The 27833-nt window shown below is 36.7% G+C and overlaps 1 protein-coding gene across 11 annotated transcripts in view; it reads left to right on the top strand.

The window, feature by feature from the left end:
- RUFY3 (RUN and FYVE domain containing 3) overlaps positions 1 to 27833 on the top strand; it is a 68164-nt gene that overhangs the window by 22618 nt on the left and 17713 nt on the right. For 9 of the 11 annotated variants that reach the window (XR_014795528.1, XR_014795529.1, XR_014795530.1 and 6 more), the window contains exons 2-8: positions 17972 to 18145; positions 19114 to 19231; positions 20670 to 20771; positions 21731 to 21854; positions 23041 to 23102; positions 24292 to 24357; positions 26129 to 26198. Coding sequence is in view for 7 of the 11 variants with exons in the window: in XM_084889966.1 (XP_084746092.1) it covers positions 17972 to 18145; positions 19114 to 19231; positions 20670 to 20771; positions 21731 to 21854; positions 23041 to 23102; positions 24292 to 24357; positions 26129 to 26198 (716 nt within the window). In the remaining 4 variants the exon portion in view is untranslated. Of the gene's footprint in view, positions 1 to 8188; positions 8243 to 17971; positions 18146 to 19113; positions 19232 to 20669; positions 20772 to 21730; positions 21855 to 23040; positions 23103 to 24291; positions 24358 to 26128; positions 26199 to 27833 lie in introns of all 11 variants that reach the window. The other 2 variants (XM_084889967.1, XM_084889964.1) reach the window with 1 other exon arrangement.

Genomic DNA, 27833 nt, shown 5'->3' with positions numbered 1-27833 from the left:
ATTTGATTCCCAACGTAATTTTTATATATTCTTAGCAGACAGTGGGTTTTTCTAGGTCCCGGACCCATGTTTACTTATTGCAGTGCTTTGTTTTCAAAACTGTCCGAATGCCACATGCAGTGTCTACATTTAGATGCAGCCAGCGCATTTTATTTATTCCTTTCCTAAGAGTTCAGAGTCATTGGGAATTTTTTATTTTATTCTTTGCTTTAAATAATGGCACATCTCCTTTTGTCCTCTGCCCTCGGGGAGATAACTGGAACATTTGTTGCCACCTGCCCAGTTAACCTCAGATTTACATTGTCAGGTTCTCCGAGTTACAGTTACCGGTACACAAGGCAGCCTTTGTGAACCTCCCAAAGCAAGAAGGTTGTAGCTTTTAATCCCATCTCTGATGCCTACGGGGCAAAGTTCTTTGGGCAAGGTTCAGCCCTTCTTTTCACTGTGTTCTGGGAATGGTCTAGCGAGACACCCTTTTCAAGGTAAGTTTTTACCCATTTACCTCCGAGATTTTATAAAATCCTAAAACTGAGGGTGGCATGTGATCCGTAGTTCATCTTTAAACCACACGAGAGCTGCATGATGCCTCTGAACTGACCTCTGATAGTGTGCTGTCCGTAATAGCAGCTTCCTCCTTCCCATTTCAGGTCTGCTTTCTGTTTCTCCCCAACTCTGTGTACTTCTGCACTGGTGTCGCTTTACTGCACTGTCATTCATCACAGTGTCCTGCTGTCATTCTATTGGCGAGCCTTTTCTGGGCCTTCTTAGAATGGAGCTTTTACTTTATCCTTTAATTGGTGGCTTTTTTTCATGGAATTCACTTTAACTCTTCTTGGGTCATCATTTCCAACACCAGAAGGTCATTTGTACTAGGCTAACTACGGACATATTTACCATTTTCCAGAGGTAACTGTTATACCAGTTGAGATAATGCTACTCAGTGATGGAGCTCAGATTGGGATGCAAGTTGTGGGATTCCCCGACGTGGGTGCCTGAGAGGCCTAGCAGGAAAGAGCAAATGCTGTCATTGGAGAGCACCCACAGGATCCTCTGCTCTTCAGTTGTGGTTTTGAATAGTTTTGGGGGGTTTTGGTAGCGGCTCTTTTTTAGGGGGAGTGGAGAGTGTAATGGGCACAATTTTCTGTTGTGGTTCCTCCAACCCCTACCTACCCACTGTGACTACTAGGAAGTTGCGTTTGAGTTCAGGGGAGTAAATACTAATATATTTCTTCTTGGAATTTTTGGTGTTTGAACTTTTCCAGCGAACACATACAATAGAAGGATTTGATGAGCTAGTAGCAACAGTATGGAGAAACAGTGAAGCAAACTTGTTGCCAAATGGCTCCTAGTAATCATTTATTTTTTCATCATAATTAAATATTCCAAAAATAAAATGTCAGTGTGTTAACAATAATTGGGCTCTTTTAGAAAATATATTTAGTATTGTTATGTGTGTATTTTAATTGAAAACTATTTTTCTAGTTATAGGAAAAATTGGGTTACAGAATACAGAAAGTACAAAATAGTATAACTCATCTAAAATCCTATCACCTATCTATAACAACAGTAAGATTTAGTAAACAGATCTGTCTTTTTAATATGTACACACGGAGTTCCCTTACAAGATCTTATAATTTTATGCATGCTAAGTCATACCATACCTATGTTGTGTGACCTGCCTTTTTTCCTCTGCAGTATCTTTCCACATCAGTAAAAGGAAATCTGTGTCACCTTGCTTAATTTCAGTTATTTGGATGTGACATGATGTCCTTAGCTCCTTATTACAGACATTTGGGTTGTTTCTAAATTTGGCTACCATCGGCAGTTTGGGTTCATCATTATGTTTATAGTTTGAACACTATACCAGTTTTCATTTTCAGAAGTCTAAAATTTCTGGGTCAAATAATAATGTATTTTAATTTTTAAAACAATTTCCAAGCTGCCATAAACATTTTTTTAATTTAATAGCATGGTATGAGTTTTCACATAGGTGACTACTTTGCAACCCATTTTTGTCTTTCGCTGCTGTACATGGTTGTGGTTTCTGTATGAAAATCTGAACTTTCCAAAGGAAACAGTTGTGGTTTCTGGGACAGTTGATTCAGCAACTGTGAACTGCATGATACTGTTGCACAAGGGTGTGTGTGTGTTTCCTTTAAGCTGGTGACAATGTCAAAAGCAGAAGAGAATGAATCTACTGTTAATATACAATGAGAAATTTCACTCTTTTCTAAGATTGCTAGAATTTGCTTTCTGGGATGAAAAGACTGCTGAGATTTTGTTTTTCTTTGTCCTAGAGCAGTAAGACCTAGGGTGTGTATTTGAAACACTGCATTTCATCTGAGAATCCCATAAAGTCTAGTCCTGTGGGCAGCAGCTTCCCAGGCTGTGTGTATCAGAGACGTTACATCTGCCACTGCCACCATGCAGGCTGGAGGGCAAGGGTCTGCCCTTGGGAGGAGGCCCCTCCTTTTCCCCTTACTCCCCATCAGGCCCTGTCCTCCCCAGCCTGCCAGTGTCACCGCCTGACTTAGGAATCTATTTTATCTTCTCTCATCTCTGAAATACCATTCCTGTCTGACTTGTGTAATAGTTACTTAGTTCTCCTAAGAACAGTGTCTATGGACATTTCATCTTGGTAACTTCTGTACAAGCTAACTACTTACTGCCCTACAAAAGTCCTTTGCTCACCATACGTACTCAGTAAATATGGAATGGCTCAAGTGTTGATAACTGCATTGAAAAGATCTACAGTTCTCTTGTGGTTTTCTCCTTTACTTTCACACAGAACCCTTCATTTCTGACACTCTAGTCACCAAATGTGTGTGTGTGGCAGGGGAAGCCGTGCTGCAGCACCAGCTGGATGTCCTATAATTTAACTCAATTCTGATTCTACCCGGAGATAGTGTCAGATCCCTCTGGTTAAGGGTTCAGTCCCAGTAAACTGCCTCCCCACTTCAAATGCCAGGATACTCACAATTTTTGTCCTACTTGGTTACAAGTCAGCTTCCTATGACATCTTCTCCCTTGAATTTGATTGTTTGCTAGAACAACTCAGAGGACTGAGGGAAACGTTAACATTTGCCAGTTTATTAAAGGATAGAATGCAGATGAACAGCTGGGTGAAGAGACACACAGGGTGAGGTCCGGGAGGATCTCAAGTGCCTGCTTCTGCCCCTGAGGGATGGGATAGGTGACTCCTGGTAAAGGTTTGGAACTCTGCACTCCTGGTAAAGGTTTGGAACTCTGAGGTTTTATGGGGGCTTCTTCTTGCAAGCATGATCAATCATACATTCATTTCCAGCTCCCCTTTCTAGAGAAGCAGGGGGCAGGGATGAAAAAGCAGACCTTCTAACTACAGCCCCATCGCAGGAAGCATTTAGGAGCTCACAATGGGGCACCATTCCAGCAAAAGGTGCTCCTTGTGCTCTTACCACCTAGGAATTCACAAGTTTCAGGAGCCCTTTCGTCAGGGACTGGGGGCGAAAACCAAATACATATTTCTTACTATAAATCATAAGTTCAGAATAACTTGCTGTTCCTTTTTCCAGAACCATTTGTATTTCCTTGCTGATATTTTTGTTTTTACTGTGCTATGGGGAGAAGATAGACTTTGGACTAGGTTACTGATTTATTAGAACAGGACCTCTAGGCATTTTTTAAAATAGCTTGACAGTTCCTTTGTTAATCTTTATCATGTTACCACGAGAATTACATTATTGTTAGTTTAACAGCAAGCACCTCAGCTGTTACAGTTGTCATTTGGTCTACTTACATTGATTTCCCCCCCCCCCCCCCCCATGTTCCATACTTAGTTTAGTGTGTGTGTTTTTTAATCCTACTCCCTCTGTTGTTTTTTAAAAGTTATGGCAAATAAAGGAATCCAGTTTGTAGACAAATCCGAATATTGGGCACACATTGGTGTCTTGTAAACGGTAAAGTTGACATTGAATATCTATGATGTGCTAAGTACTTTAAATTTGTCAGTTTTTATTTTCCCAAAGTCCTTGAAAGAGTTATTTGTCATCTGTAGTTTCGACTTCAGGAAGACTTTCCCTCAAGAAACTGCAATAAACTTTTTTAAAGCAGCACTCCAAATAAAAGACACCTAGCTTCAAAGCAAGAATGTAACTTGGCTACATTTGTCTCTAAACTTAATTGTAACTCTGTCTTCTGTAGTAGAATTACTGTAGAAAGAATTTATCAAGAAGAGCAGACTCACAACCATGTGTATGTAAACAATGGAGAGGCCCCTGGAGCCCATTCTAGTGCAACCTCTCCGGAGGGAAGGTGTATCAGCCGGTTCCCTCATCCACAGAAAGGAAGTGACGAGGCAGGGCCCAAGGCCTTGTTAGAGCAGTGGCCCCACCAACCCAGGTGTGTCTCTGTGTAAAAGCCGGGGCCCCTCTACCAGACCACACTGCTGTCATTGTGTCACCATGTACTTGTAAGAACAATATTTGGCAGTACAACCCAATTAAATATTTCCAGAGCTACATGAATTAGTCTGCTGATTTGTTCATTCTTAAATCTGAAACAGTGATAGTCAAGAAAATAGTAGGATGAACCTCAAATAAGCTATGCTTCCTAATTCAGGGTCCTTATACAGTTCCAGTATTGTCTCATCTCTCTTTTTTTTTTTTAATTTATTTTCATTGATGAAAGTATTACGGATGTCCCCTTTTTGCCCCTTCTGACCCCCTCTCCCCACACACCCCAAACCCTCCAGAACTTCACTGGAATAAAAATGTCTTTGTTCATATGCATCTTAAAAATAAGATTACAGCCTGTTAGGTGCAGTGTTTTTGACCATTTAATCCGAGTGTGTGGAGAGGAGTGGTGGTGCCAATGTTTGATTATCAGACCCCTGGCACACACAGTGACTGTGCACTTGCACTCCTTTCCTTGTGAGTAGGTGTGTTCACGGAGCACTGGTGCACGTCTGGCACCGTTCTGATCCGTACAATTCTGAATTATGCATTATCTGCAGCAAAATTTTAACCCGGTCCTTTCTTCTCTATCAGCAGGCAAGCCTTTAGATTACTCCTCTCTGCAATTTGTGAATATGTATTGTAATGATACCGATTAAAGTTAGACCAGGCAATAAAGTATCATCCCTAGGAAAATGAAATGTTCTGGGAAAGAGACAAGAGTTGTCGATGCTACCCATCCACCTCTTTGATTCATGATACTTTTGTTGTTACTGTTTTAATAATTTAAAGATACTCCAGAGGACAATTTTTTAAAAAATCTTTTATAAATTCTTCAGCATGGTGTCCATTCTTTATTAAAATAAAATCCTAAGCAGGACAAGGTAAAGTGGAGAACAACTTTAAAAGGAGAAAACACATCTTTTACCTTTTAAAGGAGGAGAGCGTCTGTCCCCTGGTGGTCAGTGTACATCATAGCAGCTGGTTGACCAGTTGTTCCAGTGGTTCGGGTCATAAGAGTTGCTTAGGCTTTTATATAGATAGATGTGACAAATATAGTTTCTAGTTCAAGAAAATAAAGAATAAAATAGGGGGGGAGGGCATGTATGGGGGTGGGGGGGTGGGGATTGGTAAGGTATGTGCACATATAATACCTTAATTTAAAAAAAGAGAAAAAATAAATAAAATAGGAATATTCATCTTACTGACTTTCACAAGGTCACCTAACAAGTCTGTAAAGTAAATTGATGTGATAGTTATAGAGTACATTCTTGTGAATTTATAACCCCACATATAAACTTAAATCTGTAGCATATTGTCCAAGGAATATACCTGAAAATTACAGATACAAATATATCTCTATACAATGTATTTTAACACAAATTTACTATAAGTAATAGTAACTAACACTTATATTGTGCTTTCTCTGTATGAGACACTTTCTAAGTGCTTTACACATACAGATTCACATTGCAGAATCCAAAAAAGCTCTGAAAACCAAAAATGGTTTTCATAAATTTGCCATAACTCATTTAGTGCTAAAACATGACCTGAATTTACTTGAAGCTATTAAAAGTTTTTTATTTTTATTTATTTATTAGTCTCACCCAAAGATTTGTTTCTATTGATTTTTAGAGAAAGAGAAGGGGGGAGAGGGTGAGGGATGGAAAGTGAGAGAGAGAGAGAGAGAGAGAGAGAGAGAGAGAGAAATAGCAATGTGAGAAACTGATCAGTTGCTTCTGGTATGAGCCCAACCAGGGATTGAACTTGCAATCTAGGTATGTGCCATGACTCAGAATCAAGCTCACACTTTTTTTGGTATGGGGCAAAGCTCCAACCAATTGAGCCGCCCAGCCAGGGTGAGGCTATTTATAGTTTTTATTGAGTATTTAATTCAAATATTCATTTATTACCTGCAGAAATATTAATGTGCTTGATTGTGAAGTGCTGCCCAGACCTACTACTTCTACATGTTTGTGGGTCTCAGGTATATATCATCTTACCTTTTTAAATAGATTTCAAAATAGACTGAGGCAGAAAATATTCAGATAAAGGATTTGGAACCTATGTTTACTCTTGTACTCCTCACACAGTGCTGTGAGATAGGTACTGTTGTTTTCTCTGTTATATAAGTGAGGAAACTGGCTGAGAAAAAAAGAGAGGAAGTACCTGGGCCAAGGTCATACAGCCAGTAAGGGGTGGAGCTGGGATGTGAGCCCAGGCAGCGGGCTCTTATGTCTGTTCTCTGAACCATCATGCTCTCCTACCTCTGTTTATAAAATGACTTAACTTGGGATGTTGGTGAAAGTTTAGGAATCTAACTCTGGTCCTCTGTGCTATACTCCTATGCTTGGTTTTCTAAGGCATTAATTTCTAGACTTTTGATTTGGAAGATAAAACAACTGTAGTAGGGTGTAGACACTTGCATTCCTTTTATATCACTGCCTTCAGTGTCTGGCCTAACCAATAGTCTATATATATCTAGTTTCTGAAAAATTCTATATATATAATAGTATATATATGTAATAGTCTATATATATTATATAGTTTCTGAAAAGTTCTACTCTAATCACTTGATCCTCAACTGCTTCCCTGTTTTTTTAATTTAAATTTAAATTTTAACTTTTTATATATTGGTATCTTTTTTATGCATCTTTGCAGAATAATTAATTATATATTTGACACTGTACCCTTACAGCCCACTTATTTAATAAACTAGTGAGAGAGTAGGACAAATGATATTCTTTTCCTAGGTGATGATTCCAAATTACTGCTTCAAGCCATATGCTGTCTTCTTACATTTTTCAAGAAGGAAGGCTTGTCATAGACAGTGTATTCTTTGCCCATTTTCTCATTTTTATTATGCTTCATCCTCTAAGAATTTCTCTTTATTTTCTGTGTATTTACAAAGAAATTCACATGATTTAGTGAGTTTAAATATGAATATTGCAGTTGTGTATAATAGTTTCAGAGTTATTGAAGGATGAAGCTAAATCCATTTTTAAAATTTTCTATAGGTTCTCAAATTTTATTTCAGCATAGATAGTGATCTTATATATTTGTAATCTTTATGTTCTTTCCTGTCCTTTTGCCTCACATGGAATATTCCATGTACAAGAACACTGAATTTATATAAGGGGAAAGAGTACTATACTTTTAAGCAAATAAATATCTGCCTTTATTGAATTATAAGTGATTTATTTAGTCTCATCAGTCTTAAAGCAGTATCCTTTTGTTTTAAGAAATGAGAACTGTGGGGGTAGTGGGCATTGGGGAAGGTATTTAGATTATTGTTGTTGTTTTTTTTAAGAAGAATCACTAGTTTGTATCATCATATTTGTCCTGCGTGTAAATATTATTCTATATGTGTTTCAGCTTCATTGAGTGATCAAAATAAATGTTGAATGAGGTCAACATTGAATATAAGTAGAATGCAAAAAGCTTCATCTTGATTTTCCATGGGCAAAGAAAAATCTGTATTACTTTTTTATGGGATATGAATCTGTTTCCTTTTATTAGGAATTTTGAAATTATTAATCTTAGCTTTGAAACATATTTAATAGAATTGATACCTGTGCTTAGTCCTCCAGGGTTGTAATCCCAGCCCTTTTCACTGTTAATTGCTGGTTTAAGTGGAAAGAGTCCTAGAAATCTGCCTTTCAGTTATCCTTTTTAAAACCCTGTTTTTTATACACTTTTCGTTCTTGGCTTGCATGACACTTTATCTTTCTTTTCCTTTCTTTTTGCCGTTTGCAAAGACTCTTGGGAGGATTTGACAGATTTGGTGGAGCAAATGCGTGATGATACAGAAGGTGCGTGCCACACCAACATCTTTCAGCTTTTTTTTTTTTCTTTCTTTTAAAAAAAAATTCTAACTACGGTTTGTCTGTTTTTCATAAGAGGGGATATCATCTTTAGGTTTTATTTCCCATGGCAGTAACTGGAGCAGTAAGCATGTTTGCCAGATTTTCCATATCAATACTTCATACAGGATTAGAGTTTTCAGAGTCTTGCATTTAAAATCTTTATCTTTGTGGTTTCAACTAAAGTGGCATTAATCTGTGTTTATACTGTTCCCTTTGAATATTTGTTGAATGACATGTTCAAAAAGGACTTTATTTCAAGATCATATCAAGTTTTTCTGTGGCTTTTTTTTCTTTTCATTTATGTGTTGGGAAGATATGAAACGTTTTATCATTCATGAAAATACATATATACATTTTTATATGATGTATGTATTTCTGTGAATCCCATAGTAGTCAAAACAAATAATCCCAGTAATCTCAAGTATTTGGCCTGGACGGTTGCTTTGATTTGTAGATTTGCGTGACATTGAGTGCTTTCAGCTTGGTCATCATGCCTTGCTGGTGGAATTACTTTGAAAAGTTGCACATATGTTGCAATGCATGAAGGTTCCCCAAACCAATCATACTTTCTTCTGTAATTGGCACCTAATTTTAGGGAGCTCAGGGTGATTTACACCTTTTACTATAGAAATGGAAAAATTGAAATTTGTCTTCACTTCTCTATTTTACGTTCTCCCTTTGCCTGGGCAGTTAAAGGTCGCCAGCTTCAGTGCACACACCCTCCATCTGCCTAGACTGGCCTCTTCACTGATGTGTGAGCTGCCCTCAGCCTCCTCTCCTGCCCTGCTCCTGTGACATCCTGCCCCGGGCATTCACTCCCCTTCTCCCTTCTTCCAACCGCCTGCACCGCCCGTCAGTCCCGCTGAGAGCTCCAGGAGGCTCCCTGGCCGCTTTGGCCCACATTCATTTCTCCATTCACTCAGGTCCTACAGAACTTGGAGCTTAAGGCTTTTCCTTATTACCGTGTTTCCCCGAAAATAAGACCTACTTACAGGTTTCCTTTTTTTTTTTTTTTTTTTTTAATATATTTTATAGATTTTGTACAGAGAGGAAGGGAGAGAGATAGAGAGTTAGAAACATCAATGAGAGAGAGTCATCGATCAGCTGCCTCTTGCACACCCCCTACTGGGGATATGCCCGCAACCAAGGTACATGCCCTTGACCGGAATCGAACCCGGAACCCTTCAGTCCTCAAGCCGACGCTCTATCCATTGAGCCAAACCAATCTCGGCACAGGTTTCCTTCTGAGTGAAATATAAGGCATCCCCCCAAAAATAAGGCCTATCTCCAGACTCTTGATATTGCAATAAACAAGCCATTCAAAGACAAATTGCGCATGGAAATTAATGACTACATTGAAAATAGAATGGAGAGAAATCAGCGTGGAAACTTTGTGAAACCTAAACTGCAAGAAGGTGTGACTTGGGTGAAGAATTCATGGGAGAAAATCACTGACAGTTGCATTGCAAATACACTGCAAGCAGGCTACCTTGACAAGAAGTACTCATTTAAAGACAATGCTATTGCTAAACATGAGAGATTTGGTCCACTGATTCTGAAAGAAAGGGAGTCACAAGAAATTCACCAGGAAATTCAGGAATTGTATTGTTATGATGATGTTCCAGAAGATGATGACATGATTGTCATTGAATAAATGAGTAAATTCTTGATACTGTAGGATTCACAGTTTGTCTGGTTTGTGTTGACAACTACCGTACTACCGTACCGTATACAGGTACTAATAAATTTCCTTTATTTTCATTTAACAATAAATGTGCACCGTATTCTTCTTCATGGAAAAATAAGACATCCCCTGAAAATAAGACCTAGCGCATCTTTGGGAGCAAAAATTAATATAAGACACTGTCTTATTTTCGGGGAAACAGGGTATCTTGTATTTACCATCCTAAAGGATAAAATCCCTGAGAACAGAGATTGTCTTAAACTTCTTGGTGTTCAAATCAGGCCTGGTGTGGTACACCAGACAAAACTAAGACAGCTTTCATTCTCCAGTGCTGCCCAGTAGTTTCTTTAGCACTTTACTTTGAATGAGTAAATTATCCTGAATTTTATCTTCTCTATAATGAAACTTATCTTTTTAGTATATTCTTGGTTTTGCTTTTAATATAATTAGTTACATATAATTCAGTGGGTGGAAAAACACACAAATCAGTATTACTTGTTGACAATTCACAGACAAGAACAAAAAGAGGAAAGTATAGATTGATTCAGTGAGTAATTTTTACTATTATGTTAGCTGCTATTATTATTTTCTAGGCACCATATGGGTTTAAGGTTTTGATTTCTTTAGTAGACTAGGAACTAAAGAAAAATGCTATTGTACATAAAAGCCAACAAATCTATGCCCTTCTTAAGGAATCCTTCCCTGTGACTCAACCCTGGTAAAAGTCTATTTTTCTTAATACAAAGTACTACACTACTGCAAATAACAAGCCTACTCTGAGAGTCAGCCTCCTTTTCTATTTTGTGTTTGCTGGAATTTTTGTAAATGATTATCATAGGCAAAATTAAAAAGGGAATTAAGATTAGCTGTAACATTAGAGCCCATAAAAAATCCAGTAGATGTTAATTGTACCAATACTTTGATGATCTTAGTAGATTATCAGTCAAGTGATATATGGTAATGTTGGCCAAGAACTGTTTATAGAAAAACCTTTCTGGAATGTAGTTTTTAAAAAGTTTGTTTTTTTGTTTTGTTTTTTTTCAGAGAGGGTGGAGAGAAATGGCTTTACTTGCTAACTTTTGAGTCATGTCATCTTTGTCTTTTATATAATTTTACATTTTTATCTCATGTCAGTTATGTGAAATGCCAGAAATTTTACTGTATGTAACTTTGAGCTTTTTAAATGAGTACTTGTAGCAAAAATAAGTATATTATAACACGCATAGCAGCTCAGGGTCTGAGGAGGATCTTGGTTTCAAACCCTGGGAAAGTATGTGGGCCCAGATCTTTTCCAAAGACCTTCACTGCTGAGCTGTTTCACTTCTGTTTCTTACCTATTCTATGGATGTATCATTACAGTTGGCTGTTTAATAGATAAAATATTAACACTGACTTCCAGACTCATGAAAAAATGCTTTTAAAAATAACAAACTCTAGGAGGTTGCAGATTTGAACTTTGTTTTTCAATTTTGGCAAGATCAAAGGTTTTTCTGGGGAACTAATTTCTCACAGTGATGGTTAGTTTTACATTCAGTGGGTCTGTAGCTCGTGTCTAGTAGAATATGAAGTGTCTTCTTAAGGTGATCACTTATCTCACATCTCATCTCATTATTTGTAAATTCGTGTTTACAAGTTTTGAAACTCACTACAAAATTATGATAAATGAACAAATAAAAATTGCATAATTTACATTTTCAGTTTTGCTATAAATATTGAATTCCGAAAATAATTAAGTGTTTGGCACATGAGAGATAGGGTCATTTATAATAAACTGAATTATTTGTATAGCAGTTCAGTTTTATATCGTTGTGCTGATATTTAGGCCAATTGTACTTCTTAATGAAGTTACAAAATTTAGTACTACAAGAGCTATGTTATTACCAATATGACCACTTTTAAATATATATATTTTATTGATTTTTTACAGAGAAAAAGAGAGGGATAGAGAGTTAGAAACATCAATGAGAGAAACACCGATCAGCTGCCTCTTGCACACCCCCTACTGGGGATGTGCCCGCAACCAAGGTACATGCCCCCTTGACCAGAATCAACCTGGGACCTTTCAGTCCACAAGCTGATGCTCTATCCACTGAGCCAAACCGATTTTGGATTGACCATTTTTATGTATATATTTTCCAAGTTTAATAAAACTGTCGTTTTTTATGAACAAAAAAATTGAATTCCTTTTTATACTTATTATAAGCCTTGTAAATGGATTCTGTGAATTTTCAGTTTCCCAGATTACTCTCCATCTCTCCAAGCATTGAAATGTTTGGGACATTACTTCAATTAGAGAAATAATACAGCTATGTGACATATCATCTGGTCAAGATTATATACTGGTTCCTTGATTATATACTGGTTCCTTTTAGGTTAAGATTTGATGTCCACTACCTTGAAAAATGGAAGGAACCCATCTAAGAGATTTTCTTAGCATTGAACACTGTGTCATATAGTCATTCAATAAAGGCTTATTTTAAATTAACTTAAATTGTCATATTTATGGAGGAACATAATACTTTTAATAGCTAACAATTTTTGTTCTTAATATGTCCCAAGCATTTCTAAATAGTTAACATATGTGAATTTGTTTAATCTTCAAAGGTCTATTATCATTTTATAGTTGAGAAAAGTGAGGTCTACAGAGTAAAAAACTTTCCCTGTGGAATACTACACAGCTATAAAAAATAAATGCTATTGGCATGCAACAACCTGAATGACTCTCTAAAGAACTATGCTGAGTTGGGGGGGTAAGGGGAGGCCAATTTAAAAATCTACATACTACTTGCCGAAACCAGTTTGGCTCAGTGGATAGAGCGTCGGCCTGCGGACTGAAGGGTCTGGTTATATTTTTACCAAAGTGCACCAAGGTTCCAGTTTCTCCACATTCTCATCAACACTTGTTATTTTGTGTTTTAATTATTTTTATATCCATTGTGAAGTGGTATCTCTTTGTGGTTTTGATTTGCTTTTACCTAATGAGCATTTTCACATGTACTTATTAGCTATTTGTATATCTTCTCTGGAGAAATGTCTGTTCAAATCCTTTGCCATTCTCTTCTCCTGGGTTGTCTTTTGTTGTTGAATTATAAGAATTCTTTATATACACTGAATACTAGATTTGATAAGCTAAGGTTCCTAAGATCCTATTGGTTATTTTAAAATGAAGATTGAGTAAATGTTCATGGTTATATTGTACAAATGTCATCAGACTAGTTTAATTGAGTTTTATTACAAGATCTTTTTAGTACTTTCAGTAATTTCTTCACTATCCAGGACAACTTGATATTTTATATCCAATTTTATATTCTGAGAACTATTACAGTAAAGGTTCAAAATAGATTTATTTAGGGATTATTGATCTTAAGTCAATCTGAACATAGAGTGAGGTTTCCTTTCTATACCTCTCTGTTAGTTTGTCTTTTTAAATCTCATTAATGCTCTTAAATATCGTTGGGAAAATCTCTGTTTGACAACTCCTTTGTTTCTCATATAAGAAATTTTTATCTGTCAAATAACCAGGAAATTTTGAAGATTGACTGCTATTTTGCTAAATATTAATTATTCCCATTGTGCCAAGAATTGGGTGCCATGTGCCACACTTAATGTTAATGTCAAATACTAGAAGCCCAATGCACGACATTTGTGCATTCGAGGGGGGGCGGGGGGCGGTCCCTCAGCCTGGCCTGCACCCTTTCACAGTCCAGGAGCACTCGGGAGATGTCTGACTAATGGCTAAGCCATCAGTCGGACATCCTAAGTGCTGCCGTGGGGGCAGGCTGCTGTGCTCGCCAGCCATCAGCCTGGCTGTGGCTGAGCAGCGCTCCCCCTGTGCGAGCGCACTGACCACTAGGGGGCAGCTCCTACATTGAGTGTTCTGTCGATTTGCATATTACCCTTTTATTATATAAGATAACTTACTTTTCCTTCAGTTATTTTATAATTTTCAAGATTCTCTGTATGAACATTAGTCATTGCATTATAAAGAGGTAAAATGGGATCTTGGTCAGATGATTGGTTTGCAGAACAGTGTTACTCACTGTCACTCTTAGCTATGACTTTGGGTTCACTTCTGTCATCACTAGTAACTAAATGAGCCACATGGCTATAAGGGTTATGACAATTTTTTCATGTGGAAATTAGCAGTCTTGAAGAGATATAATGAAGACCCACACATTCTTGAACTTGGATTTGAAAAACAAATAATATAGTTCATTTTTGTAGCTACAGTCGTTTCTACAAGTTTTTTTTTTTTTTAGGTCCACTGCCCTGCTGTGTTCCCCAGCCAGGTAATTCCCACCACCGTTCATCTAATCACCAGATCTAAAAACGTGAAAGTTACTCTCCATTCTCTCTCCTTCCCTCATATCCAACGGGTCATCCTGTTGTGAAATCCTGACATTCTACCCCTGGGTCTTCACTCTTCTCCACACAGCACCTACTGCTCTGACTGCCTCCATTCCTCATTGCCCTTAACTTTGAATGAAAAAATAGGGAACCAGGTCAGGTAGCTTTCTCTATGCATATTTCTATAATGTCCTACTCATATTTTTTCAGTGTTCTTATTGCTATGTTTGCAGTACTTCTCAAACCTTTCCACAGAAGTACATCCGGGGTAGAGGAAATTGTATTGGACTTACAGCCTGCTTATAATGCTACCTTAATGTCATGTCTACTGTCTTAGCCTTAAAAATATGTATAAAATTTACATTTGATTCCATAAAATGGGTATTATATTTGATTTAATATAAAAACATTTTAATTTACTTGTCCTGGAACAAAATTGATATTGTCCAGGGTGATAATGTTTATCCCAAAATTTTAAGTATTGTCTATAAGCTTTCCTATCTCTAGTTTCTATATTATCCAACATTAAATATAATTTCTAACACCAGTTTATATTTGCTATTAATTGAAGAAAACAAATGAATGAATAAAATTTCAGTTTTGAGATTAATAGTATTAAATATTAGTATTGTGAAAAATTAAAATTTTAATGACTTTTTTCATAGAAAAAGTATGATTAATGATATTGTATAAGTCATACATTTTTTTAAAAAAATTTTCTGGCTTATGGAATATAGTGAAATTTTATTTAACTTTTTGTAGTTCAAAGCATAAAATACACATAAAAGATCACATAAGTATTCAATTCATTGAATTTTCATACACTCAACAATTTCACATAGTTAACATCCATATCAAAAAACAATTTTACCAGCTTCTCAGAAGTCCCTTCATGCTCTCATCTTTTTAATAGCATATATTAGTTCCACAAAATCATTTTATACTTTGGTCAAGACAACAACTTAATTGAATCAAGAATTTCTTATTCTGTGACAAATCAAATTAATGATTTAGTATTCATAATTAGTAGCCAATATTATAAAATAAAAAATAATTAATTTTTGCCGAAACCAGTTTGGCTCAGTGGTAGAGCGTCGGTCTGTGGACTGAGGGGTCCCAGGTTCGATTACGGTCAGGGGCATGTATGTTGGTTGCGGGCACATCCACGGTGGGGGGGTGTGCAAGAGGCAGCTGGTCGATGTTTCTCTCTCGTCGACGTTTCTAGCTCTCTCTCTCTCCCTTCCACTCTGTAAAAAATCAATAAAATATATTTTTAAAAATAATAATAATAATAATTAATTTTTAAGTACTAATTATTTTCATTAATTTAGTACTAAATGGTCATTACAAATAATCACTAAGATTATTTGTAATGACCATTACTCTGTATACTATGCAGCACAAAAATATAGATAACACATATTAAATAATAATCAGTTTAACTTATGCTTTAGGTAAGCAATAATAAGCAATAAGTTCTTTTGAATTCTTTTTTTTTAATTTTTTTTATTAAATTATTATCTTTGTACATATACCATTGCCCACCCTCTTTTGAGTTCTTATGTATAATTGTCAAATTACCCTGATTTTTAAAATTTTGTTTAGAGCAGTAGTTCTCAATGGAGAGGGCACCTGACTTTGTCTCCCAGGAGACATTCTGCAATATCTGGAGATCTGAAGACACTCTTGGTTGTCATTATTGGAAGGAGCTACTGACATCTAGTGGGTACAGACCGGGTTGCTGTTAAACTTGATTCACAGAACTGCATTCCCATCCCCATTTATGGCCCAAAATTATTGCTGAGGTTGAGAGTAATATTTTTTAAAGAATGGGTAGATTGTTTCTGTTTGAGCCCATTTAATTCTCTAAAAGTATTACCGCCCAGCCAGCGTGACTCAGTGGTTGAATATCAACCTGTGAACCAGGAGGGGAGGTCATGGTTAGATTCTGGTCAGGGCATATGCCTGGATTGCAGGCTTGATCCCCAGTAAGAGACACGCAGGAGGCAGCTAATCCATTTGTTTCTTCCTCCCCCTGCCTCTCTGAAATTAACTAAAAATTAAAAGTATTACCATAGAAAACACTAAATAAACCACAATTGGTATAGTTGGAACTGTAAATCTACAGTAAGTCCTTAAACTTAGTGGAGATTAGCTTAGAATTTGGCTATTTGATTCTGCTCATTTAACTGTGAAGCAGATATAATTGAAAACATTGTGTGAAGAAAACTGCTTGGGACAGTTTAAATGAAATAATGTCTGTTTTGTGTTGTGGCTTGTTTGTATAGATTTATCAGTACTTTTCGTCTTCCTAAGAAGATTTAAAATATTTCATAGATCTTTAAGACTTTTATAGAAATTTGATATATTTTATATTTGGGGATATATATATAGTAGAAAGAGCATTAACTTTCATATCAGATCTAGGTCCAAATTCTGCCACATACAAACTGGCCTTGGACCACTTAACTGTTAAGGGCCTGCTTTACCACCTGAAAAGACAGGATACTACTTAAATGACAGTCATAAGAATTAAATAAGATAATCATGTAAAAGAATGGTCAGCAGGAGAAAAGGAATAAATACTGTCTGGAGTCATTGATTCATGGGTAAGTGGATAATAGTATAGTGGTCATGAGCACAGGGTTGGAGTCGGGGAAACGGGATCTACACTCTGGCTCTGTCATCTATTACTAGCTATCCACAGGGCCGGCCCCTTACTCCCTAAGCCTCATTTCCCTTCTTGCAAATTGATGCTGTTGGTAACTGTCTTGTAGCATGTTGTAAGGAAAAATTGAGATCATAATTGTAAGAAGCAGCCCAGAGTACCTGACACAGAATACACACCAGTGAATAAAGTATTGAGTGTCTGGGTTATTCTGAATTCTGTTGATAAAATATGGTCCTTAGTCCCTTTCCTCACATAGTTTATCTGTCTGGTTGATGAGAGTCACACACTCTATGCTAAGTCTTTAAAATTTTACAAATTGATTAAGTTCTAATACTGCATTGCACTAATGTTAATTATTTTTAGTTTATTTAATAAACGCTTAGTTTAAATAATGATGATAATTAGTATTAATACTAATAATGCAAATAGTATATTTGAAACAAACTTTAAGTATTTTGCTTTTTTCTCATTGGTTTTACTATTTTAAAGCACTTCACAAATTGTGTAGAGAATAAGGGAGGCAGGGCAAGGCGGAAGCAGACCAGTGAAGGTTGTGGAATAGTGTGCTGTCATGGGCGCCCAGGTTAGGGTGGCTGCAGAGAAAGTGAGGAGAATATTAAAAGACTGTAATTAGGGGCTCCAGTGGCGCAATCGGTTAGCGCACGGTACTTATAAAAGACTGTAATCAAAGCTCAAATTTTGATAAAATAAATAATTTTCACTGTTTCATCAAGGATATTCCTAAGGGAAACTGACATTTTTTTTTTTTTTAACAACAAGTATATGACAGAGAAGACTACAACTAATAGTATAATTTGGTGCCACTGCCTTGATTCTTGCCAAGACAGTGACAGTTTTACCCACCATTTCTTTTGCACCATCAATGCAAAAATCAACACCATGAAATTATAGTGAATTTTAAAATGCACTGTTTCCAGTAACCAGACATCATTTTCATCTCCTTTGGCTACAGATCCGAATTATCTCATGGCTAATGAACGCATGAACCTGATGAATATGGCCAAGCTGAGTATTAAGGGTTTGATTGAATCAGCTCTGAACCTGGGGAGAACGCTGGACTCGGACTACGCACCTCTCCAGCAGTTCTTCGTGGTGATGGAGCACTGCCTGAAACACGGCTTAAAAGGTAGGCACGGCCTCAGAGTGCCAACGTGCAGACAGCTGTTTCCTAATAATACACATCCTAATATAAAAAGCCACGACTGAAACAACCGGACGGACGGACGACCGAACACAGGCTACATGGGGCGACAAAGCTGGCCGTGGGGTTAGTGAGGGATGACCAAACAACTGAACAGCAGGCTGTTCAAAAAGAAAAGCATTCTTTGTGGAGTCAAAGAATAAAGACGTTTGAATTAATATTTATCCACTGGAATGCATTTTATATGGATGCTGGCATATGGTTAACTTAAAGGACTTACAGGGCTTCGAAACTTCAGATCATTAAATGCTAGAGCTGGAAGGGCCTTTACAATTATCTAGTCCAGCCTGGCAGTTGTGTTCTGTGGTTGCAGAAAGGCCTGGAATGAGATGTGACCTCCCATAGTCCCACAGCGAGTGGGGCAGAGCATGTGCTAGAACTCAGGTCTTCTGACTGCTTCTGTGCTTCTCCCACTTAACCATAAGTTTTTTAACACAGGACCTGGTCCTGTTCAGCTTTGTTTCTCTCACCTCCCAATATTTGATAGCCTGTTTCTGGATTATATATTCTTCCCTGTTGTACTGTTTTCTTCATTATATTGCACAGCTTTAAGTACTATTAAGATATTAATAGTACTTAAAGTAATTAATAGTAATTAAAGTAATAATACTTTAAGTGTTATTAAAATGTCTTGTTATAGAACTAGTCCACAAATTCTTCCTGAAAGAGGAAGGACTAAGTCTTGGAAAGTAGGGGGTTTGATTTTCATAAAATATTACAGATTCTAAAAGCATGAATACTTTTAGAAATATCTGGCAATCTAGGATTGGTTCCCAAAAAACAGCATTGAGTAGATGGGAGAGGTGTGTGTGTGTGTGTGTGTGTGTGTGTGTGTGTGTGTGTTGAGGGCATGTAAAGAATATTAAAATACTGCTATGTTTTATATCCTATAGCTAAGAAAACTTTTCTTGGACAAAATAAATCCTTCTGGGGGCCCCTAGAATTGGTAGAAAAGCTTGTTCCAGAAGCTGCAGAGATAACAGCAAGTGTTAAAGATCTTCCCGGACTTAAGTAAGTATAAGGTTGAATTCTGTTTGTCAGGGAAAACATTCTTACTAACTATCCCCTAGAAGAGTGAGACTAAGATAATGATGATCATGATAATTTATTTCATTTACAATCTAAAATGCATACTCTTGCTACAAATAGACACTGTTTTGAGAACTGGAAATCCTATATAATGAGATGATATGCAAATTGACCATCACTCCAACACACAAGATGGCCAGCATGGGAGGGCAGTTGGGGGTGATCAGGCCTGCAGAGGAGGGTAGTTAGGGGTGACTGGGCCAGCAGAGTAGGGGAGTTGGGAGTGGCCAGGCCTTCAGGGGAGGGCAGTTGGGGTCAATTAGACCTGCAGGGGAGGGCAGTTGGGGGGAACCAGGCCTGCAGGGAAGGGTAGTTAGAGGCAACTAGGCCTTCAGGGGAGGGCAGTTAGGGGCAATTGGACAAGCAGAGGAGCAGTTAGGCATAGGTCACACTGACAGGGGAGAAGATAGGGGATGATCAGGCTGGCAGGCAGAAGCAATTAGGGGCAATCAAGCAGGCAGGCAGATAAACGATTGGGAGCCTACGGTCCTGGATTGTGAGAGATATTTGACTGCCCTTGAGGGGTCCTAGATTGGAAAGGGTCCAGGCTGGGCTGAGGGACACACACACACACGTGCATGAATTTCGTGCACTGGGCCTATAGTGTAAAATATTAAGAGAAGTATGTCTGTGAGGGGTAATTATTATTATTAATCTGAGAGAGATTGTCTTCATGTTAAAATATCAAATATGTTCTTTTTTTTTTTTTTTTTTAATGGACTTGTTGAAACTCCTGAATTTTAAGAAATTAAATCAAGGGAGGTGGCATACTGGATTTGACTTAAGAATGTGTTTGATGGAATTTGAAAACCAAGATTGAAACAGTTGTCAAGTGAACCTTCCTGAGGTTCACTTGACAACTGTTTCAATCTTGGTTTTCAAATTCCATCAAACACATTCTTAAGTCAAATTCTAAGGCAGGTTCCAAACCTGGAACCTGCCTTAGAACTTGAAAAAGAGTACTAATCACCTTCCCAAATTAGATTGGTTTAATTATAATCAGATAGAAGTCTAAGTGGCCTGTGTCCACATTATTATTATTTGGGTACTGATATGATCTATACTAAATTTTTGAGGATTTACTAGTACTAACCTGATGGAACATTTTTAGTTGAGTCTCCCAGAGGTCTTGCCTTCAGATTGTGGTCTCATTCAGTAATTAATTCTTCATCAGAGCATTTGTCCCAAACACACCCTCCGGGTCCCTCTAGCCCTCACATAGGATCTCATAGGAGAAGTTGTGAGGAGCACCTCGGTGTCCATGTTCTGCTGGGGGACCACTAGCAAAAGTAAGTGAATCTGTCTAACTGTGATCCCTATTCCTGCTACCTCTAGTTGTTTGGTTTCTATGTTACTCTAGGACACCAGTAGGCAGAGGAAGAGCCTGGCTTCGATTGGCATTAATGCAAAAGAAACTTTCAGAATATATGAAAGCTTTGATCAATAAAAAGGAACTTCTCAGGTATGAATAGCTTGTTGAATTTTGCTCTTTACTTGCTATGTTCTCCATCATATGAGGTTAAATTATATAAAATTTGTCAGTTTTGTACATCAGAAACAAATGGTTCATAACAATTCCACATAGTTCAACTGATACCTTTTCCCACAACTCACACACACATACTTAGGAATAGGTGTTTACATACATGTATTGTGTGGCACTGTGGCATATGTAAAACAGGAAGGGCTTTTTAAAATATATTTTTATTTATTTCAGAGAGGCAGCGAGGGCGAGAGAAAGAGAGAAACATCAATGATGAGAGAGAATTATTGATCAGCTGCCTCCTGCACACCCTCCCACTGGGGATTGAGCCCACAACCTAGGCATGTGCCCTTGACTGGAATTGAACCAGAACCCTTCAGTCTGCAAGCCGATGCTCTATCCACTGAGCCAAACCAGCTAGAGCTGGGAAGGGCTTTGACATGTTGGCATGTACTAAGGTTCAATAAGACAGGAAGCTGACATGTAATATTAAATCTAAATACAACATACATAAAAATGTTTCTCTAGGGATCGTAGATAAAATGAGAAAGAGAAAACAGTAAAATTTTTGGAAGAAGACATAGGGAGACAAAAAGTTTTTGAACAGGAGACAAAAAGTTCTCCTTATAAAAGGGGGATGGATAAACTGGTCTACATTAAAATGAAGAACTTCTGTTCATAAGTACAAATACGTGGGAAAAGCATGAATACTCATTTCAATGAAAATACCATTCAGATCACTTTTCTTTCAGCTGGATTAGTCTCCTCATGCATCTGTCTTCTAAATAAAGGATCCAAGCCATTTTTTCACTCTTTTGCTGTTATCACAGATGAATACATTCAACCCTGAGGCGATTGTTTCCCTCCCTGTCCCGTGATTACATCATTGGTTCTTGAGGTTTTATTACAATAGAACATTCCGTGAATCTCTCTTACAGCGAATTCTATGAACCAAATGCACTCATGATGGAAGAAGAAGGAGCTATAATTGCTGGTCTGTTGGTGGGTCTGAATGTCATTGATGCCAATTTCTGTATGAAAGGAGAAGATTTGGACTCTCAGGTATGAAAAAGTACTCAGTTACCAAGTGTGTCACTCTGAGTTCCCTTATCTCAGAATTTGGACTGATCAGATTATACCAACCAAATTAGGGGAGATTCTTTAAGTTATACATATAGGCTTTCCTTTCATTTTGATGCGAATATAAAAAATTAATTTTTTACCCTCCAACTTGACTCATTTATACATTTTAAATGTTTTTAAAATGCTTATTTTGACTGTGATCCCTGTTAAAAATATTTTGTGCAGGCTAAATATACATATTCAGGCTAAAGTATATACACAGGCTAAATACTAAATGTCAGTTTAGCATGGTAGTTAAGAGTGAAGGCTCTGAGCCCAAACTGTTTATGTTGAGATTCCAGCTTCATTTACTAGCTGAATATATTTTGTAGTTACAAAGTTTCTTGGTGCTTCCAAATCCTTATCTGTAATATGGAGATAAGAAATGCAGTCTCTATCTGTTTCATAGTGCTATTGTGAGGAATAAAGGAGTGAGTACATGTAATGTACTTACAGGGCCTGGCACAAATGCACTGCCCAGTAAGTAAACCGACTGCTTTCATATGACTATCTTCACAACTTCTGTATGAAATACTACGATGAATTTCTGTTACATTTTGCACTGAGAAAAAAGAACAGGAAGAATGATATTTTTATGTGGATTTTAAAAAGAAATAAGCTGAATGGTAAAATGTAGACATACACCAATGGAAATGTGGAAGAAGAGATACCAAAATGTCCCAGTGATCATCTTCAGGTGGTTGGGACATGGGTGCCTTGTATTACCTCCTTTTGCTAATCTGTATTTTCTAAAACTTCTAAAGGGGATGCACATTATTATTGTAATTATAATTTTAAAGGTTATTTCTAAAAGTGAACATAGTGGTTCTGTAGCAGAATACTTGAAATAAACAAAAGAGAAACTTAAAACTTCATATTAAGTATTCTGTTGACTTTCTCAGTCTTATCTGGGCTTCTAGTCCTATTGACTTCATCTGAGTCTTCCAGCCCTTGTCAATTGATTATAATAAAACATTAAAATGATTATAAGACATTAAAATGTCATTTAAAATTTTTAGTAATTGTCATGACTATATAACTATTTTGAGTATCTAGAATGAGATGTGTTATGCCTTGGAGAAAAAATATCTAATTTTATATTAAATTCTGAAAATTCTCTCTATAGGTTGGAGTTATAGACTTTTCAATGTATCTTAAGGATGGGAACAGCAGTAAAGGCAGTGAAGGGTATGTACAAAGAAAATTAGGTTTCTTTCTTATTTAATGTTCTTTTATGTTATTTAAAGTTTACAACAAAACTACTTTTTATCAGATTTGCCAAAAGAATTTCTAGTGGTTTAGCTTTTATAGCATCTTTCCAAAACTGTTTGTTGTGTCTGCTATACCTTAAAAGGGGTTGTAGTTAAAGTGACTTTTCTGCTGTGTGGTTCGGGGAAAACATAATTAAAATTTTTATAAGATGAGCCAAATGCTCCATCTCTTCAGATAGTGTTTGAAAACAGGGTCTTTCTTGACGAGAAGGGTTACATTCCCAGTTTGCTTAAAATTTACAATATTAAATATGCATCGTGGGGTTATGTAAAATGTTAATATTAAGGGGGAGTGTATGGGAACTGTGTTACTTTTACAACTCTTGTAAATCTACAATTATTTCACAATGAAAGTTTTTTAAAAGATTCATATACTACATAGAAATTGGAGATCAAAAACACACCTTATACCGTTTATAAATTTAGCAGTTGAAAGCACAATTATTTTGAAGTTTTCAACCTTGGACATTGAGCTAAGATTATATGGTTTGGTCAGTAGTAGTAGAGGTCTGTGGCCTTGATTTTGCCCTCAGTTGAAAAGTCTGGCTGTTTAATTTTGCCTATTATAGATTAGTTGGTTCAAGAAGTGAACTTCCCTTTTTCACAGTTTATTTTTTCATGTGATAATACACCCTTGATATTTATGAAAACCTTTTTATACCATTTATTTCAAATTTAAATGACATTAAAGGCAAATATATATCCTTTGAGAACAACCATTACACCAGAGTAAGCTTAATTCAACTCCTACAACAAATGGAAAATTGTTATAAAACTAGTGAAGCTAAAAAAAATCTGTCAGCTGAGAGAAAAAAATGTTTATTCTTTAAATACCTCTTACAGATTGTAATGTTATATCTATAACCTAAGTTACTAATGTAGATAAGCTATAACAAGGGCTTTATTAAAATGGAGTTTTGTGTGTCTTTTTTTATTTTCTTAACCTTCAAGTCTTTCTTGTTGATGTTGAGGGGATTATACATCAGGTCCATCTATGCCACAATTTCCTTTCTATGTTTTATGAAAAGACTGGGGGAAGAGGAATCTTGATATTTCTAATATTTATTTTATTTCTATTTTCTCTCTCTTTCCCCTGTTTCCTCCAGAGATGGGCAGATTACTGCAATTCTGGACCAGAAAAACTATGTAGAAGAACTCAACAGACATCTGAAGTAAAGAATGAATAAATATTACTACTTTACAGGGGGTTTTGTACAGGGGAAGGGTAAACTGGTGAGCAGTGAGGATAAATTGAGACAATACTGAACAAATGTATGTAGAATTCTTGCTTGCTAGCCACTTACCTAGACACTGGAGAAATGGCATTTAATTGTTTTGGTGACCTTTAGTGAAAGGCAGTAATAAGATTAGTATGTAATTATACTTCTAGTGGTTAAATACATACATTGTTAAAACTCTTAAATATGTGATATATGGTAACTCCTCATTTAACGTCACTGATAGGTTCTGTGACTTTAAACAAAACAATGAATAACAAAACCAGTTTTACCATATGCTAATTGACAGGAGTTAAGTTCCACAGCATCTCATTAATCTCATGAAGTTATAACAAAACAATGTTGAATGAAATTGTTACTTGATTGTGTGAACTGTGGAGATTTTAGTCAAGCAAAGTTATGGTTAGAGCTGACAGTGAAATAAAAGCATGACACTATTAGTTTACTCTTTCATGCCTTAGTTTCTCTCTTTAAGTGGGGTTACCTAACGCCTAGGGTTGTGGAAAAGAGTAAATGAAATCATGCAAGTAAAATCAGTTAGAAGAGTGTTTGTTGTGTGGTAAGCACTTAATTCATGCAACCTATTATTATACAGGGTTTCAAAAAAAAATTATACACACTTTGAATAATTATTAATTCCTGTGGGTTAAATCTAAAAAGAAAGAAACATTGCTTAATCAACTATAAAGCGTATATACATTTTGGGGAGTATCTTACACATTAGTAAAACTTAAAGTCTACTGTATAGTGCATTTATTCTTTTATTTCATTCAATCAGTCCTTATTGAACACAAACTTCAGTGCCAATGATGAAGCTGCTAAGACATAGCCCCCCTTTTAAGCTATTCTATAAAAAAATCATGGACATTACAATCCTATCTCATAAAGAGTGGATATGCAAATTGACCATCACGCCATCACAAGCATATGGTGGTGCCCTGTCCCATCAGCCCTGCCAGATTCCCCCAGTCCTTTCACAGAAAATGGGTTGCCTCAAAAGTTGGTTGAGCTTCTTAGGACAAAAAAGCATTCAAAATCTTTGAAAAGGGAATTCTAATATTTATAAAAGTTTGGACTATACAATTCAAGGTTATTTCCACAATTTTCTATGATTTTGTGATATTAACATCCTGAATTCATTTAGTACCAGCTGTATTGTATGTAAGCAGATATTTAAAGGAATGACCATTATTATTAAAACAACTCATAAAACCAGAGTTTGTATGTCAAGGGCATTCTGTGTGATTTTCCTAATGGCTAGAGTTAATGCCCCTCAATCAGGTCAGATATCCCCTGAGGGGTCCCAGATTGGAGAGGGTGCAGGTCAGGCTGAGGGACACCACCCTCCACTCCCATGCACGAATTTTGTGCACTGGGCCTCTAATGAATTATAAGTATGATGGGTGTTTAAAAGGAAGTGCAGGCCGGAAGCCGTTTAGCTCAGTGGGTAGAGCGTCGGCCTGCGGACTGAAAGGTCCCAAGTTCGATTCCAGTCAAGGGCATGTACCTTGGTTGCGGGCACATCCCCAGTAGGGGTAGTGCAAGAGGCAGCTGATCGATGTTTCTCTCACATCGATGTTTCTAACTATCTCTCTCTTCCTCTCTGTAAAATATCAATAAAATATATATATATAAAAAAAAAGGAAGTGCAGGATATTGTTCTGTTTCTCAAAAGAAACCATTATGTTTTTTCTTCTCTTAATAGTGCTACTGTAAACAACCTTCAAGCAAAAGTGGATGCATTAGAAAAATCCAACACTAAACTGACAGAGGAAGTAAGTGTTTTGGAAATTCTTTGATTGAGTTATAGAACTTAGTAATGTGCATTAGTGGCAAGTAATTTCTCTGGAGCCAAAGAACTTGACTTTTCAGATAATGTCTAATGTAGGACATAACTCTTTGTTGTGGCTAAGAATGGCCAGCTGGCTTATGTCAGGGGTCTCAGTTGTGCAACTGGACTACTGGCCTAGAACCTAGGCTGATCAAATATCTTGCTTTCTTTTGTTTTGTCTGAACTAGCCTAGAGTTAATGTTTAGCATGATGTTCACCATTTATTCATTCAACAAACATTTTCAGTGCTAGAGCTAAACAAAGATTCATATGTGCCACATAGAGGTTTATGTGTGCCAGATGGGCAGTTCCCCACCTTCACGGGCCTGATCTTCCCCAAGGGTAGTGAGTAGAAAACACAAAGAGCACTGGTCAGAGGACCAGTGACCCCCGCCTACGTGATGCGCCACATGTCATGTGCTGCTGCACAAGTCAGTCACTTGACTTCCAAGGCGCAGTTCCCTCGCTAGCAGACACGAGTGTTTACACTTCCTCTTTCAGCCTCACAGTTTTTCTAGAGGTCAGATAAGAATACATATGTGAAAACTTTTAGGAAAGTCCCTAAATAAAAAGAGAAATATAAGTTCATGTTTCACTTCTGATTAATATATTTTCCCCTAACCTACCAAAGTCTAAGCTACATTTTTTTCCTCAGTGGCATTACTTGTTTCTTTTAAAAACCTTAAATAAAATTTTCCAGGTGGCAAAGACTTTTATCTTCTCTGTTTCTAACTGTTCTGCAGTGGGGTAAATATGATTTCAATAAAACCAAGTTAAAATAGTACAATAGCTAGGAAATGCTATTTAATTTTTTTCCCCAAAAAAACATTTTCACTGTTACAATTTTAAAACACCTTTCTTATTCAGGATGCAATGTGCATATGATGTTTTGTTGAGTTGTACACAGGAAACCTGTATAGTTTCTTGAACCAGTGTTATCCCAATAATTTTAATTTTTTTAAAAATAACACCTTCCTTATTACTCAGCTCCGTGGGCTTCATTTTTTAGTATAGATTTGTAAATTATATTAAAACTCTAATTTATAGATACGACCTTTAGCATTTGATCCCACAAGGCTTTCAAAATATTCTGCACAGAAATTCTGTACTGTGATTCTACTGCTACTGTGTTGAGGCAATGTGGCCTAACAGCTAAACATGTGCTCTAGAGCTAGACTACTTGGGTTCCTGTCCCAACTCTGGCTTTCTAATCCTGGGCCAGTTACTTAAGCCTCTATTCCTTGGTTTACTTATCTGTAAAATGGGAAGAAGAACAATAAGGTTTTTGTGCAAATTAAATGATTTAATACATAATCAGTGCCTGACACATCACAGGTACTTAGTATAAACATACTTGTTAATTTTATTCCCTCGGTCACAAGATTGTCCTCCTGATCTAGATTTATTTTACTAAATCTGGTAATTTATTTATTCATTGACTTATTTATTTTACCAATAAGATTTATTTTCTTGACATTTTGAGTGTTTAGAGAGAGGTAAGCATTGTGTGTAGGCTTAAAAAAGAGCAGAGAAGGTTAATGAAGCCTGCCTTTTCTCATGTCCATCTATTTTGGATTTA

Source organism: Pipistrellus hanaki (assembly GCF_964339955.1).
Source record: "Pipistrellus hanaki genome assembly, chromosome: 1".
NCBI lineage: Eukaryota > Metazoa > Chordata > Mammalia > Chiroptera > Vespertilionidae > Pipistrellus > Pipistrellus hanaki.
This window is presented reverse-complemented; position numbering and strand designations above follow the sequence as displayed.